The sequence below is a fragment of the Rhea americana genome, unplaced genomic scaffold, assembly GCF_003343005.1.
Source record: "Rhea americana isolate MKP2758 unplaced genomic scaffold, rheAme1 scaffold_8, whole genome shotgun sequence".
NCBI lineage: Eukaryota > Metazoa > Chordata > Aves > Rheiformes > Rheidae > Rhea > Rhea americana.
In genome coordinates, this window is record NW_028186978.1 from 667,992 (window position 1) to 686,317 (window position 18,326).

Here is an 18,326-nt window from a genome sequence, read left to right on the forward strand (position 1 = left end):
ATTTTGTAAAGATGAGTGTGCATATGTTTATTCAGTCACCTTCTCTGCTACCACTAGCACAGAAGCACCCTTGTCACTGGAACATGATCTGGTTACCAGTGGCCCTTCTCCCTTCTCTTTCTGCTTCTACTCTACATTCAGACAGGATCACAGCAAAACCTTTGTGTTTGCTGACCCTAATTGCAATGCAAAAAATACACAGGAGAGATTGAAACAGAACGTTTCAGTCCTGACCCAGAGACACCACCATGCACCTCACCCAGAGATACAACCACGCAGGGAGAGGTATCTAACAGAGYATCTGCAGCAGTCAGATCAAGTTTTCCTTTTCCCAATTTTAAAAATAAGGATGCTATCAGATATACATTGTGGAGTTAAATCAGAAAACCGGATTCAAATTCATTCCTGCTTAACCCTGGGATTTCTTTTTTTTATAGGCACAGGGAACCGATAACGCATGCGAGAAGCTAGACCTCAGGTTGTACAGCAGCGGGTGTCACATCCAGAAAGTGCCCGAGGCTTTAGAAAGCACCTCGACTTTCTAATAACAGTGCACAACTCGCAACCACTTAGTGCAGCACAAGCATCCTGAAAAGCAGGACCAACGCCGGCGGCAGCGGCCGGGTCCGAGCGGGGCGTGCGGAGGGCAGGCACGCGCACCCTTACCTCACACCACCGTTCGCTTCTTCATCTGACGAGGAGGCGCCGTTGCAGACATTCCCAAAGGAGTGGCTTGGCTTCAGCCTGGCTTCCTCGCAGTCCGATGCTGCCTCTCTTTTCTTCCTTTTCCCAAAAAACTTCTTGAAAGGCTGGAATTTGCCTGCTTTTTTCTTGTCTGCAGACGACAAGACAAACACGGGCAGGGCTGAGGGACGCGGCGCCTCGGGGCGGCTCGCGAGCGCACGCCGCGCTCCCACGTTCGACGGGAGAACGGGGTCAAAGAGCAAATCAGCGGCCCGAAGCCGCCTGGCGCTCGCAGCGGAAACGCGGGGCTGCCGCTCGCTCGGAGCGCGCTGGCAGCAGAGCGGCAGCAAGAGCGCTAAAGCGTCTGCTCTCGGGTTTAACGGTTCGTGCGGCTGTGTCACTGCGGCTCAACGGGTGGATAAGGAAAAAGGGTAATTTTCCAGAGCCACAATGTGRCAGGGAGACAAGAAGGTTCATGTTTCGGCTTCACGCCGTGCTTTTGTTTTGTCCTTTTCGCTCAAAGACGAGCGCTGCTTTGATCCCCCCACAGCAGCAGGCGCTGCATCCTCTGCCCTGAACCAAAGAAATTGAAAATAACCTGTTATATTTCACTTATGTAGCCTCATAAGATGACTAGTCAATTTGCAAATGAACGGAGAGAATAGGAAAAAGTTCTGTTTATTTGCTGGTGTGTTACTTCAATAAATATCGAGGTTTACATCAGCAAATCAGTAAAATGACTCTTTTTTTTTCCTCTTAAGTAACTGAGGGCAAAATTTGACCTAGCATTTCTTCCCTGAGGTATTTAAGTTTTAAAAGCTTAACCAAAAAACACAGTGATAAGACAAAACTGACACAGAGACAGGAACAAGGAATAAAAAAGTTAACCAGAAGAAAAAAAAAAAAACAATGCTTCTCACCAAAGACTGAAGAAAAGAAATGCAGATTCAAATTATTTTTCTCCACAGCACGTATTCAGAAGAAGCACCAATAGTTTATTGTTAACCACAGCCAAGAAGAGATTAATTTCCATGGGCTAGAATGCACCAAAGAATTTCTAACTCATCCCAGCTGTCAAACAGCTTTATTTCTTTTCTGTCTCTAATTAATTTTGCATGAGATTTACTTCAAACAGGCCATTTTTTTTTAAACTCATAGCCTCCTATCATAATCCAGTTTGAGAAGCATACTGTGTTAGTGACAAATATTTTCATAAGCTAGTTAAATCCTTGCATGCCTTTTTCTCCCTGGCTGTGTGCATACACCTTAGTGAGCCCTTAGCTCACTAYACTCTTCTCAGTGAGCTGCTGCAGAGCAAAAAGCAGCAGTGTGGCTGCAAAGTACAYGAGGCTCGAGTAGAAACACCTGACACAACAACAGTTGTGTACAATAGTACTCTGCAACACCTCGTCAAACTGTACGCTCCACTCTGCTACACCTGCATCTGCAAGGCCACATCCAGCTGACATCCCTTTATAGTCGCTAGAGGCATAATTAGGGTATTAGAGAGCTAGAGAGAAAGAGAGAGAACGTGCCCAAGCAGCTTGAGATCTGGCTATTCCCAAGGACAAGTGGTTTCCAAACTATCAGGGTGCCAGCTAGCCCGAGCTGAGCCCAGGAGTGGCTTCTCAAAGCCAAAACTTCTACAAAAAACAAGAAAGCAGTAACAGACTCCTTGTGAATCTGATTATGTCTGTACCAGATTATGGATGAAGTGGAAAACCTAGACTAAAAAGACACAGTAGATACTAACACTTCCTTTCCTCTACAAATCTCAAAGAAATTTGCATAGGTATCTTTCTTCCTGTTGGGCAGTCAAGACACATAGGATCTGTGCAACTTCATTAAGACTACAATGCATCCCAGCAGCAGCATAAAGRCAACAAGTGGAATTGCTGAATTATGAACCCCAAGTTTAATCCCTGGCATTAGAATTTTCTGATCCAAAATCCTTGACTCACAATGAACATGTCAGGGAAAAAAGCACCCCTGAAGTAGCACAATTTTATCTGTATGACAATGCTGTAGAAGAAACAGGGAGCTGTAAGTTTACTTCCCCCTGTCTCCCAGTTCCATTTTCCAAACTGCTGACCTACTCACAACATCTCCAGCCATGCCAATACTTACTGCTCAAGTCATARTTTTTGAGAAATATATCTTGATATGAAGCCACTGACAGACAGGCAGGCAGACGTGCGAAGAGAGAGATTATTGCTGCAGCTCACAGCTGCCCCAACTTTTCAAGCACTTGAGAGACCATCTAGAAAAACTAATTTATTAAGTGGCAGTGCAGACAGGAGAGAAAGCCTGAATACCAGAGAGAAGGCTGGGTAAAAGAGCTCCTTTTCCATAGTTTCAACATTTCTTGCTTCCTCAGCCTGTTTTGAAAGGAAAGATTATGTGCCATATTATTTCTCCTGGGTAATACAATTTATGGCATAAATCAATTCAACTGAAGCATTTTTTTAAAAAAGGTTCCATTGTCATTCATCCAATTTGCCATTGTTTCCTCTTCTCCTAGAGGCCTATAGATATATCTGGGCTCAGATATCTCTATCTGGCCTCAGGATGTCTTGGCTTATCAACTCCAAACGTACTATATTGAATCACCAACTTGGAATCCAGGTTTTGAACAAATAAAACAGAGATCAACACAGCTTTCAGGTTGAAATGGGTAAAATTGAGCATGGTTATCTTCAGCCAAGATCTTGTTTTCTCTATGTGATTGAATATGTCCTGTAGCTGCTCCCCACTCCATATCCTGTCATCACACTTGTCRCATTTGTTAGTTTGAATTCTTGAAATCAGGCTTCATGATTCATTTTAAAAATGATCGGACAGACTGTGCACACTGTTCCTGATCCTGCTGGCACAAACATAAGGTGCAGTCAAACCCAAGTTTTCAGTGAGGGAATGTCCAGCCACTAAGGTAAGGTCTATCTACATAAATTTTTCATGAGATTTTGCAGAGGAAGATACGGGATAATACAACCTATAGGGCAAAATGCTTCCTAKAATAGTAAAAGGCTGCAACAAGGAATCAAAACATTGGCCATGCAACAGATAACACCCTGTTCAAAAGCCTTTCAAGTCTCTGGTGCTAGAGCTCAAATATGATTCATCCCCCTTGTCTTGGCTTATATTGCACATAGTCTACCAAATAGGACAGGGAAGGCTGAAGTTGGGGGCACCCGATGCCACTAACTTGTGTAAAAGACAATTGCAGAATTAGCCAGGAAACAAGTCGACTTACATGAGCCATTTCCTTCTCTACTTAATCACTCGAGCTGAAATATACCCCAGGAGAACATGGAAAATTAGCAATTAAACCTTTTTCTCGTTCTGGTTTACAAGCCTCTCTTGTTCAAACCACTGTTAAATAGTTAACAGCAAAACAGTAAATCAGCCCTGAATCACAGAAAACTATGAGGTGTGAAGGCGACAGATAAACAAAGTTGGATATGCTAGCTAGAACAACACAGCACATATGGTRCATGCTCCCTTCTCATCTTATGCCAGAAGAGTAGCTGAGCAGATTATCCTAATCTTTAACCTGTCATATAATTTGTCAGCTGTGTAAAGATGTGAAAAAAGCCTAACGCAAAGGTATCTGAAGTGGAGTGCACTGGCATCACGAAGGCAGCACGTGGTCACTACGCTCTTACGACAGAGAGGAGACCAACATGAACAACAGTTCCTCTTGTGCTACTTCCTTGGGTTTGTTTCTGTCCAATACAGATGAAGGCAGGTGCAATGGGCTTTGCTGCCCATAAATCAGACACAGCCTTTGGACTGCCTGTAATACCTTTCTGTAGTACAAGATATTGTTGAACAATTGTCCTTGAAATAACTGTGTTCCCTGTTGGTGAATTTAGTGATTATAAAATAAGGTGTTACAGGCCTGATCAATAAGGATATGAATTAAGTTGGATATGAATACTRTGAAGAATTTAAAGAAAGAAAATTCATATGAGCATAGAATTATGTATTACATGGCAGGCCAAAGGGCACYTGGAATACTGGGCTGCAGGCAGAGCACAGCATGAGCAGCTGAGATGAAAAAGCAAACTGAAAAAAACTGTAAAGAGGTAAATCTCAGTGACATTTCTAATCATATCTTTACAGCAGGAAAAGGCTGCTCAGATGTATATTCTCAGTATCTGCAATCTCACACACAGAGTTTGCCCTCAAAGAGCACAGATCTCCAAAGCTTCCACATGCAAACCTGAAGCACCCAGTTTTCCCACTTCATGTCTTCATACATTCACTCTTGTATGTCCCTGGAGCTGCTCATTATTGCTGATGCATCTGTGTTCAGATACAGGAGCAGGGTTCCCCAGAAAAGTGCCTCCATCCCTCCAGGAAAGGGAAATGAATAAGGGAAASAAGTTGTTTAGAAACAAATAAGGGGGAGGGCAGAGTCTGCTCTGTTTAACCATGTTCCTTTGTTTTAAAATAGATAGGAGCTCCTGTACCTTTTGTGCTTCATCAAAACTCGTATTGAATGTTAGTCTCTGGCCCATTTCTTCTCTCATGAACTTCCTTCAGTTCACTGCCCTCTCTTTCCTATATAGCTAAAGGAAGGCTGGGGCTAAGATAGGTGAAAACAGTTTCTATATAAAAAGCAGGTACAAATACCAAGGAGTAAGTRGAAACATTTAAACTAGTACAAAGGGAATAAAGATTGACATGAGAAAGATTAACATTAAGATTCAGTAACATAACTTCGTACGAACGAGTTCAAGTCCCAGTTGTGTGAGAAATTTAGCTCTAGACAGCTGTAAACACTCTTGAAGTGGACAGTAGGCAACAGTTCCATGTTGAAAGAGATTAGATGAGATCATATAATCAGAGATGTGATTTCATCTCTGTAACTAAAAAACATTAAATGAAAACAAGATTGGGAGCTATCAAAGACAATAAATTTATGTAGCCACAAAAGTCTCATGAAACACGTAGGCAAGGCTAAGGAAAAGGAGCAGGCCAATGTTTGTCTGTTTTTCCAAGAGTATCAAGTGATCTTATAAGAGATACTATCTCTTGCAAACCTTGCCCCACTGAGAAGATGAGGTATTCTTGGATTACCTGATATAAACTAGTAAGACTACCTAAAGTATCCATAACAAAGTAAGAACCAATCTTACTTTCCAGAAACATCTGTTTTCCCTTGGAAATGAAAAGAGCCTGCAGAGCCAAGAACATTTCCAGAAACGGCACATTTTGTGATTTTTTCCCTCTCAGAGACTGTGGTTTCCAAACAAACCATATGTAGCTGAGACAGTCAGCTGTTAGGAAAAATACATGAATTAGCATAATAAATCCTGTTAAAGTCCAAACACCACATAAAAGATTTTGTCCTATAGATCAAGAAGTTATTTAAACAGTTCTGTTTATAGAACAAGGAAGTAATAGAAGAAATAAAACTTGTTTGGTTCTTATCTTACTTCAAGGGAAAAGGAGTTAATCTCCACTGCATGAGGACTGCCATAGTTATCTTTAAGGGTACTGAAGAGATACGAATGGAGAAGAGGAGTAAAGAGCAGTGTTGGAAGTCCCCACTGACATTAAATAGAACTACAGCCAAGTAAACACTATTCCACTTCTTCACTCTCATTTTCATGAGTCTCATTCTCATGGCAAGAGTCACACCTCCCTCCTTCTTTGAGTGCATGTAATCTGTAAATTAAATCTTTTCCAGAGTCTTTATATTTCTATACCTATTATTTTTTATTAAGAAACACAATAAACAGTCCTAGAGGTCAGGAAGTCTCACATTCCTCATCCTCCACTTCTTTTGGATACTAGCATCCTACCTCCCTCATCTATCACACCATCACCTTTGGGCCCAGGAAGCCACTGCTCTTTCCTAACCAAGAAAGCTCTGAAGAACACAGCTAAACCTAGCAGGACAGTTTGGGAATACACAGGGATAGGTTGGGGATAGCACGGACTCTTGGCAGAGAAGAGATTGGGAAGAAGTCAATGCAAACTTTRGTAGCAAACCTTCTTACTGCAGCCAAGGACTTTCCTTCTTCCCCAGCTCTGTGGAAGAAATCGCAAGTGCAAGTTACATAGTGAGCAGTTAGAAGATTTAAAACAACTGGGGGCATGTGTCTTGAGCACAATGACAGTAGCTAGTAGTCTTCATACATGTAAGGACCTTTGCAAAAGGGTTAAGTAAATGCAATAGACATTACTGAGGTGCTGGTCTGTAATGACAGCATTGCAGAACACAGAATACAACAGAAGCTGCTTAGAACAACTTTGGGCTCTTGGAGATGCAGGTAAGACTTTTAGAAAGGATGAGACTGCAATAGCTTTTGATTCACCAATAAAAACATTCATCTATTATGTAACAGAAGGGAGAGAATTTTATTTTACTAGGGCAAGACTTATCAACTGGAATTAAGTATGCCAGACCCATTTGGTACACYGGGTTTTATCTGAATTAAACAGGCCAATGTAGTAAAGAGATTTTGGCTTATTCCCTTCTCAGTGCAAAAATGCTGTAGAATGCTGGATTCCCTCCATATATTCATTTCATATATGAGACTATTCTTGCTTGAAAGTAGTTAAAATTTAACTGACCAGACAAGTTGCAAACAGAAGGATAAACAGAGGCTCCCAAAGGTGAAGTGACTTGCTTGAGGCCTCACTGCAGAGCACTCCAAAGCCCAGAATACAATCCTAATTGGCCAAATACCTCCCTGCTACCTGTCCTTGGCTTTTGGCAGTTATTTATACCTCTTCAAGGTTAGTACAAACTGCTGATAAATGAGGATCACTAAGATTACTAAGATCACTCTTGTAGATTATGCTACATGAAGCCTTTTTATCTGTATCTGTGGTCCCTGAAACAAGTCCTACATGACCCTTGTTAAAACTTTTTTTTTTATTATTATAATCTATGAAAAAATTCATACATGACCCTTTTTAAATCTTTTTTTTTTTTTTTTTTTTTAATCAGATCCCATTTTTTTCCACTGGCGAGAGAAGGAACATTTGTTTTCACAAAAATTATTGGCTTACCATGGAAAATGTTAATTCTTACGGACAGAGCAGGAAATTCCTAAACCAAAAGTATTCAGTGAAAAAGGTACAAATAGAAACATGCTACTTATATATAGTGATAAGACAAAATTGACAGGTATTCCTAACATAAAGCAGAATCAGAAAGTCATGCCAGAAAAACTGGATGACTTGAAAACTAGGATAACAGAAATGAGAGGAAATAGGAAGTGTTATGAACTGATAGTGTACACTGCTGAGGCATTCTCCTATCAGCTTCACACTGATCAGTTAGAMACGGGAAAGACAACAGACCTGGCCACATTAGCTGATCATAAGATAATTACAAAGCAGCATCACAGTTCAGCTACAAAGAAAGGTAAATGTCATCCTGTTAGAAGGTATTTGGACCCGAGGCAGAGAGGACTAGGATGGCCAGGGGACTGGAGATCCAACGGTCTGAGAAAAGACTTAGCTAATAAATCATGGATGAAAGCAGGCAGGTACTTCACATATATTTTAGACTGAGACTTTTATAAGGAGATGCATTAAAGATCAAACTAATACATTGCTGAGGCATTTTGACACAGAACAAATGTTCTTTTATGAATGTTAGATAAAGGGAATCTTATTAGTTAGTTTCTCTTCACAGTGAAAAATTAGAAACAGTATTTTCTGCTTTCATTGCCTAACCCAAACTGCAACCTGTAAGACTGTAACATAACAGCTGGAAGCACTAGAAGTAGCAATTTATGGAGCACTTTCAAAGTAGTTTCACTACACAGAACAACAAGAAGTAATCAATGAAGAATAACAGCAGATAGAAATGTTTATTGATTCATTGTGACTGACAAGTGTCCAAGAAAGGCTTCAAGTGACTTTTTCATTTTTACATAGTTCCAGTTTAGTGTACTTTTACCATGACAAACCTATAAAGAATTCTATCTTGTAACACACATGAATTGACAAAATATTTTTAAATAGGTCTGATGAAGTTAAGAGTCTAATTTTCATTTTGTGGACCTACTTAGTCCCAGTCATAAGGAATTGCTGATATTGAGCTATAGCTTTTTAGAACAATTTAATGGACCACAAGTAAAATTACACTATATATGAAGCAGAAATAAGTTTTTTAAAAAAGTTCAAGCATAGTTCTATATGTAACTTTAGCCAGGCAGAAAAGAAAATAAAAACTGATTATTATACGCCTGTGTGTTGTCATTCACAATTCCAAAGGTTATAAAGTCAGGAAGAAAAGGGGTCTCCCCCTTTTCCCCCTTCTCCCAAGCAAATCACCAACTGTACCAGTGGAAACATTATTTTTATAATTGCCTCATTCAGTTTTATAAAGGTAAATACAAATAGCAGGTGGTAAATCCACCTCGCTTCTCCAAATATAACAGGTTGAAATCCTAGAATCATCTACAAATTTTGCAATGAGTCAAAAAGCTCATCACATTTAGTGACATGGAAGCCAAGTGAAATCTGAACTCAGGCTGTATGTGCAAGAAGAATTAATTGTGATGGGCTCTGACTTCACAGAATTACATCATGCTGTTGTGGTTTACAGCTGAGTAGAAAGTAAAGCAGATCAACTATTTCTTAAGAAAAGAACTGCATGAACCATGACACTCAGAAAGGTCCTGGCCAATCTTGGTAATAAAAGTAAGGACCTGAGTGARCATATGCATAGTGAAAATGACAGTGAGGAGAGGTAGGGAGACAGAAAAGTGAAAAGTCAAACCTCAGCTACAGTATTCTGCTGGACAAGGTGGCTGAAAGGCATCAGGGCACTCAGTCCTCATACTGAGGTATCAAAACATGATGGGAGGTAATATTTCATATAGTGTAGTCAACGGCACAGAGGATGCAGAACTTGCTTTGTGTACCCTCCAAAAAATCAAAACACCATGCTCTTGTAGGGATTTCACTCTTCTGCTGGAGCACTGCAGAACCGTAACAGGAGGAGACCTTCCTCTTCTCACTGCTCCTCCTCTGCATTCCTGCTGCATGCTCTCCCTTCCCAAATCCTTTCTCCAGGAATTTGTTTCTAACAAGCAAATTCTCTTGGCATAAATTGGGATTAATCATGGCCAGATTAAGACTCAGGACAGTTGGCATACAATTTCCCTATTTATCCAGGATCACTTTTACATTACCGGAGAAGCTTTCACTACACATATCGAATTACCTTAGATTATTAGACACCTTGATTATCCCTCTCCATAATAACACCAGGGGCAGTCTACACTGGAACAGTCTTCTCTGCTCTTCTGTTCAGGGGCAGGATTTACCCTCCTTTCTATACAACCAAGATCCTCAGCCACAGATCCTTGGAATACCTAAATATTCCAGAGCTAGGTAGATCCTTATAGCAAATTAGAGAGACSCTTCCCTTTTTAAACACAGATTACAACTCCTGTTTCTCTGTGTCCTCAGCAACACAGCCATGCTCAATTTGCAGTCTGCAGTGGATCTCCCTTTTGAGTGTCAAGAGTAGCCTGCCTCTTATTTTTGTAATGTAAACTACTATCASCTTAAAGATGAATTTGGTATCCTAGAATTGACATGGACGCTATAAAGCGAAAAGCTCCAGCTGACCTGGAAACAAACCAACACTGTTATTAGCAATCTGGGTAAAAAGTTCTTGAACAATTAAACAGACCATGGCAAGAAAACGTCAATTTAATCACTGGTATTATCGCGAATACACTACTATTGTACTTCAAACTTCAACTCTCCCACTTCATCATCTGTCCCTATAGGGTAAATAGAGAACCAGCTGCGACACAATGTTCAAACAACTTTTTCACAGAGCAGAAGCAAAGACAAAACGGGGAACTGCTAGCTGCTATGCCATACCCGTACCTGAGCCACTAGTACCTGCATTGCCTTCAGTCTAGGCCATGGATTGACACAAGATCTGTGTAAGAAGTTTTGTGTTACAGGAAGAGAACTACAGGTTTCAGGGTAAAGGTTTTGGCAACTTTCTTAAATATTAAATGTGCTTTAGAAAAGGAGCTTAAAATTGACTCAGTTCTTCATTGTGTCAACAACATAATAAAATATAGAGAATAAAATATATTTCCYTGTTATTTGTTAGTAAAGAAAAGGTCAGAACACAGACCAAAATTAATATCTAATATGTAWATTTTCAGTGCAGCTCTTGCTATTTGGAGGCAACTGAAGAATTGAAGGTGTTCATGGTTTTTCTTYGTTTTCCAGAGTTAAAATAGAGAAATGGGACATCACTTGAAAAACTTATTGACAGGTAACCTCAGAAAAATCCAATGAAACTTTACCTCTCAAGACTTCTTTATAATTATCCATCCATTCTTATTTTCAGCTTGATTCAGTTCYAGGCCAGAATTTGCCACTGTGGCTAATCATGCTGTTCACACAGTTTTTCACTGTGGTGTCACTACAAATCATGGTTACCACTAAACTGGTGAAATACATTAAATTTAGCCATAGATGTTGGATCCAATTAAATCTCACTGACAACAGAGAGAGTGCTTTCTCTCCAGTATCACCTACCATACTGAAATTTATTTATTATGTCCCAGAATGAAATAGATTTTAGAGGACTCGTCCAGTTAACGCACAAGATTTTCCGTAACTACTGTCCAGGGAAATCAATGCGTTGTAGATTCCAAGATAAGACATCAGCCTTCAAATATGCAACTTACATGCAGCTTTGCAAGGATAGGAGCACAACTTGCGTCTGTCTTACTGCTAATTCCTTGCATGCTGGGCAGTATACGCTCTCACTATTAGCTACAGTGCTATAGACCACTGACGCCTGCAGCCACTGTCTCCAACTCCTAGCTGGCCTCTTCTAGTTTGCTGCTGAACCAGCTTCCATGGAAGTAGGGAGGAGCCTGCATGTCACAGGAAGGGCTCAGCAGTGGGGCCACTTTCCAGCAGCAGATCATTCAGATATCAGCACTGCAGTTAGATCATAGCATCATCAGGCCACTTCCCCTCTACCTCCTCTCAGTTCTGTTAAACAGTAAATTTATTTAGAGAAGACTGATTTGGGGAACCTAGACCCCTTTCAAAGATCAATGACTCTGCCCTTCACAACCACTTCAAATGGATACAGCAACAACGCTGGCTAGTTTTACTTTACAGCCATGTCATCCTGTAGYGCTCCCATCATATCCATCAACACACAAGACCTCCTCAGACAACCACTGCTGATGGGTCTATGACAACTCTGAGGATGTAAAGCAGGCAAGAGAGCCCAGGGTACCAGCCAATTGCAACATCCCTTGTTACAACATCATTCCAAAAAATATCACTTAGAGCGTGCCTTTTGGCAGATCAGAGAACTCTACTTCAACAGCTACAGAGTAAAACAGCAAGCAACAGAAATTCTAATCCTAGTCCTGGCACTGATTAGTTGCACTGCCTGATTATACAGGCTGGATCAAACTGGGAGTTGATTTCAGGCCTAAACACTTGTTTTCAAGGTGCTAAAGCATATCTTGGTTCTCTGCAAGCAGTYTGGTGCAGAAATTGTTGCTCTGTCTGCCCAGGTAAGGGTTGGTAAGGGAAGTTCAAACTGAGATTCAGAGGAAGTTCACACTGAATAAATTGTATTCATCTGCCTTCCTTACCTGTTTTACTGACACCATAGCCTTCCTGCCACACTGCATAAAACATTCACCTAATACCTCTGCTCCACTTACTTAACTCGAAGCTCAAGGGCAACCATTGTAAAAGAAATTCCAAAGAGCAGATGAGAAGAAAGGGGGGGGGGGGGAAAGAGGCGAGTACTCATCTAGTTCTATCCTTTTTAATTGCCTCATATCTATTCCTAACTCATCTAGACTAGAAATGTTTAGCATCTGATACAGTATTTTTCCACTTCTGGAAAGCACCATCCAGGAATATAAATTCTAAAGAGCTGTAAAAGAACAAAGAYAATAAAATGAAAAGAAAAGGGTATAAAAATAGTCCACTTCCATTATGCAACCAACTAGTCTCAAGAGGTATACACCTCTCTCTAATGCATTTTGAGGCTGAGATATTGCAAAGTATCCCAAAGCAAATCCAGTCTGCATTTCTTGGATATTGAAGTCTTCTCCACACTATCATTCTGAAAGATTTGTCAAGCCTGAGCATGGAAACAACAGTAGTAGCAGCTTTGCACTGTGGGCAGTCATTTTATTCATCATATACAGAAGCRGAAAATTAATGTTTATAGCAATAAGCTTTAAGTGAAGATAACTACCATTCCAYGGCCCTTTTTGGGGCCTTTATCAGAGCCCCATACTCACCAAATTTCCCACCACATTTCAGAAAAATCATGTGCTGCTCTACATGGCTGCGCTAGTCTTGATATTTCTTCAAACAGCAGAGCTAATGCCCAGAAGCCACCTATGCAACAACACCCATCAAAGACAGTCAGAAGAAAGAATTTGGATATATGAAATGACATAATTGTAGTTACACTTTCACAGTGTAAAAGTTAAGCTTATGCTTCTCCCATTCTTTTRTCTCCTCTTCACTTCATAAGAGTAAGTTTTACATGTAGAGTGGAAGAAATAAAAATGATATTCTCCAGCTGCAGGGCAATACCACATTGTAATGCCATTGGACAGCAACATTTCTCCAGCATTTTTGATATAAGAGAATGTCTCTACTTCAAGATAAACACCATTTTCTTCTTCTACTTTTCCTGCTTTTCCTGCTGTAAATTATTTGGAGTCAAACTGCAAAATGCATCRCTGCACAGTATCAGAATAAAATGGGAGACAGTGATGCAATTGTGCCTTATCACAACAAGACCTACTTCCARTTCTCCTAGCTTTCAGTCTTTATCAGCTGTTTTCAAATTTATCAGCTGTTGCAATCCCAAAGATAGACATATGACTTATATAGGCCAGGATATGAATTGTTCACAATTTGTGTGCATTACTTTGAGTAAATGCTATTCCAGCTGCTTTGATTAGTCACAGTTAACACTACATATAWCWGTTCTCTGGCTGACTTGCACAATCAAATTTTGAGTTTGAATAATTCAAATTGTAAACTGAAAATTAACCATCTACAAATAATCTGWCGTATTGCCTCAGGATTCACTGTTTTATTAACATTCCAACAAATACTGAAAGAATATAAGCAAAGCYGCACAACATTTCTGAATGTGATGTTTATCATGTACAGTATATTGCAGCTCACTGACAAATCTGGAAAAAAAATGAAAAGAACACATAAAGCTACCTAATATTATATATTCATGATACATGAACTAAATCAATTTCATTTATAGGAAGACAGCTGCTACTTGCTTCAACCTTCAAAGGAAAAAATAAAAGGTGGCAGTTCTGTAACCACAGTCAAACATGCAGGCAAAAAGTGTTCAGAGATCTGTATTCAATTTTGGTAAGCAGAGTCCTTTAAGGGCATCACCCACATTATATCTTGAAGCCCAAGATGAATGCTAAAGCAATGCAGACAACCTGGATAAACTCTTAACCAAACAGAATGGAAATAAGACTGCTAGGAGAGCAATGGGATTTCACTAGTTGAACAAAATTGATCAACTAGCTTTTAAAAGCTATACRAACATACTACCGAGTTCTTCCAGGAGTATAGGGAAGTGCTTTCCTTAATTTTATTTAAATAAAACATTCAGGATGAAGTGTATAGGGACAGTGGATAGAAAATGAAACAGGTTATCTCCCTATGATTTTTCTTCTTTGAAGTGTTTTGCTATGGGTACATTCACACAACTAGTACCTGCATGCAAGCATCTATAGCTGGAGAATGTTTTAGCTTGGCAATACTCATAGCAGCACATTCTAGTATAGGCACCACATGCACTGCATAAAAGAAGCAAAACGCCTCTCAACCRAAGAATATGAAATTTAAATCAAGGCTGTGGAAGAGGAAATAAATGATGGTTGTGAAAATATTTGTGAGACCTAACATCTCTGAGAACGATAATTACAAGTAGGCAACCTGTGTTACATCCTTGAAACATCACATTTTGTTTACTCATACTGTTAGTGATTCCAACCACTATGCTGCAAAAATTGCCTGTAGAAAAGTCCTCAGATTCCTCAGCTAAAGGAGCTCTCCCAAGGACAGTGCCGCTCTTTGAAGCCTTAGTGGAAACACAAGGCTCACTCACAGCATGACTGGAATTCCAAGCAGCAGCTCCAGAGACACCAGTTGTGGGTAAGTTATGCAGAGAAGTCACCAGCATTATTTGGCTTACTTGGTAGAAGGAGCACTAGTAGAAGGGGGCAGGGAGTTTTTTATTTTGTTTTGTTTTTTAACTGATAACATCATAATCTTTGTTCCAAGATCCAAAGTGGGTAAGAGCAAGGCAGCAATAATCCCCTCRGGATGCTGAAGAGCAAGGCACAGCCTCTTGAGCAGCCTTGCATGACYCTACTCTGTTCTGCAGAAATGGGCTCTTTGCCAGAGCTAGTAAGTTTGGATGACCTGACCTTGCCCTGAATAGCTGGGCATCTCTGCCCTGCTCTCCTGGACCATCATACAGACAAAGTTTGTTCCTACCTGTTCTTCAGGATACCCGAAGCACCCTGTGTAGAGTCATCCTGTTATTATCCTGCAGCACCTGCATAGTCAGATAGGAAAAACATACCTACAGAACGGTGGGGTCATCCCTGCCTTAAGCTGTATTGTGAAATGAGTAAGTGCTCTGCTCTAGTTTGTGTGAAGGGAACACATCATTTAGAAAAAAATCATTCCAGAATAAGAATTAAATGTAGCCTGCCACGGAAGAAGAAAAACATGAAGAGACTGCATCTTTGTAGTAAGGAGATGAGGTTTYAATCTCACTATTTAATAAGAAATCAGTGAACCAGAGATGAGAAGTATCCCAACTACATTGGGCAGAGTTCTCTAATCATTCCATGAAGCATTTTACAGGAAGTACAGTTTCACGAATATATTAAAGCAAAAGGTTCTGAGTAATTGTAGCTCATGAAGCATAAGTTGTTCTATAATAGGGAAAATTTAATATAGGCATCAAATGGTTGGTTCAGACAGGAACTCCACCTAGCTCAGTTTCCCATTTCCACTAGCAGCAAGCATGATATCCTAAGAAAGACAATACCAACAATATTTTAATAGAATAATATTTTCAAAATTGCTACCTCTACCATTTTGAGAAAAAAAGTTGCTTGCAAGAAGGGAGTTCCAAAGCCTAGAATAGAATAGAAAAAAAAAGCTTTCTGGAATAGGAAAGGGACAGAAAATGGAGATAAAATGAAGCCCAAGCACAGATGCACGTTTCTGTGAACAAGACAAGCAATGCATGCAAAATTATCATTGCTCACCTCAGCTAGAAGAGACTGCCAGACTGTAGTTTTTCTGCATCTTTCTACTTTAAATACCATCCAAAAAAAAAATCTGGTACCCACTAGGAACACATATATTTTAGTAATTTCTTTCTCTGGTAAAGTAGAAGACAACTGTGGACACAGCTTTCCTAAAACAGCAACCAGGACTTTCAGAGAGGACCGATGTGGCATTGAATATGAATTTCTCCCCACAGCTGTCAGAGATATTCAAGTCTTTACAGTAGTACTATCCAACAATYAACCACAAAAAACAGTATAAGACAAGACAGTGATGTACTACATACCTGATGGTAATATTACAGCAAGTATTTTTCTACAAACTAGACCCTAGATTCTGGAATTTGTAGCTTAGTTATTATATAACTAATAATAGTTAACACAAGTGTAAAAGCCACAGAAGAGAAATGTAGCTTCCTTCTTACCATTCCACCGATGAAGTCGCCTACAAAAAGAAAACTAAAAAAGTCTTAAAACTTCACACAAGTAAATTCTTTCCTTTGTACTGAATGGACATGCTGTACTCCTACTCTCTCACAAAGGAAGTTAAGAGCTTCTTTATATCTCAAGCCTACTCTGTTTCTTTCCACAAAATACAAATGAAAGGGACGTGTGAATTATTAACAGATGACAACAGAGAGCTAGCCAGGTATTTCAAATACTTCTGTCTCTCCTTCCCACGTGAATTCCTCAATAGTGCAAAGTAAGTTTTCTTACTTCTTGCATCCTTTAAATGCATAATTAGAGCTGATTAAATGTCTTGCTGAGAAGTAAAGAATTTATTGCATTCCCTCATCTCCCCTTTATTTCCCTGGCAGAAAGTTTTACTCAACCATCAGTTACACTGGGATTTGCTGTCTTTTTCCAAACAGCAGACAGTGAATCAAGTCAGAGCCTTTTTCTCTCTCGATATCTTTTCAATATTGCAACCTCATGTTGAACATCATACAATCTAATGGCAACAGAGATGCAATTTATTTCCGAATTGAAATAGACATATAATCGTGAAATTGAAAAACAGATAAAGCTTTTGTCATGTCAAGATATTAACCATTGCTTTAAGTTGAAAGCAAATCCTGTACATTATAAGCAACTTTGTAAACCCCTTCTCCCTCACCCCCCAAAAACGTCACCAACAACAAGGCGAACAGAAGGACACTACATTAATCCAGCATCACTGCTTCATAGCATGCTTGGTATTTACATATAGGTACAAATTTAATACTGCTTGAGTCCATTTGCATTATTTAACTCAAAAGAATACCGAATTTGTCAAATAATCTGTCAATCCAATACAAGAAATAAAAATGAAACAAACGTAAGTTAATATCAGTACCACTGAAAGATGATAATATGTGACAATTAATACAGAAAAATCCATTGAAATTAGAAATTAGAAAAAGCTTAAAATAGCAAACTTTTTGACAATGTTGAAAAATAATCAGGATGATCCCACATGAAYACATGCTTTAATATTTACTTCAAAATTCATATCCATAAATTCTAAACTTTTGTAAGTTAAAAGGACCATCACAAAAGGTAAAGAAAGGCATTGTATCTGAAAGTAGTCATAAACTAGGGGAGTCAATTTTCCCATTGTAGTGTAGATACGTCCCAGTGCTGTTACAGGGAATTACCTGCAAAAACATAGAATAACCTCTTTGTTTCGGGTTTGACGCCATTTCACATGCATGCTCTTCATTACAACTCCCATAAAAATGGACGAAAGCAGCACATTAATTAGCAGCAGCTCCTACTTGAAAACAATAAGCACAGCACATTCTCCCCTCAGCCAGCTCCCCACTTAAAGTATTCCAGAGTAAGCCACAAAAAATGAACAACGAGCTTTCAAATGACAGGACATCATGTGCTCCATAATCTACAGAATCAATCAAGTACTTACAAGGTTTCTTAAACAAATTGATCATCCCTACAATTTCAGACGAAGTCAGAGAAACTCCAGACTTGATCTTCTCTGAGAAAGAAACAAAAGCCATGAAAATCACCAAAGAGAAGAGGTTTTTTTTTTTTTTTTTTGCTTTTAAGAGAATTCTGAAGGACATATTTTAATGTGAAAACAAGCTCATAGGAGCAGCCTTAATAATCGAGTTGAGTATTTCAGCACACTGCTTTTATTTAACACTCTTCCTACTTTAAAGTCCTTCTGAGACAGCAGTTTCCAAGCAAAAATGCTAAGGAAGGTTTTAACTAGCAAGAGTCAAGGCAATTTCAGATGCATCAGTAAGACTTTCTGAACTGATCTTTCATGTGACATTCATTTGCTACATTAAT

The 18,326-nt window shown here is 39.5% G+C and overlaps 1 protein-coding gene across 2 annotated transcripts in view; it reads right to left on the reverse strand.

Annotated features, from left to right (window-relative positions):
• The window catches only part of CRACD (capping protein inhibiting regulator of actin dynamics), a 59,543-nt gene extending 41,542 nt beyond the window's left edge, over positions 1-18,001 (reverse strand). For both annotated transcript variants that reach the window (XM_085322785.1, XM_085322787.1), the window contains exons 1-2: positions 17,938-18,001; positions 667-835 (exon numbers count right to left, since the gene is read on the reverse strand). In XM_085322785.1, coding sequence (XP_085178911.1) covers positions 667-835; positions 17,938-17,962 — 194 coding nt within the window. In that variant the 5' untranslated portion in view covers positions 17,963-18,001. The remainder of the gene's footprint in view (positions 1-666; positions 836-17,937) is intronic.
• Positions 18,002-18,326: the final 325 nt, after the last annotated feature.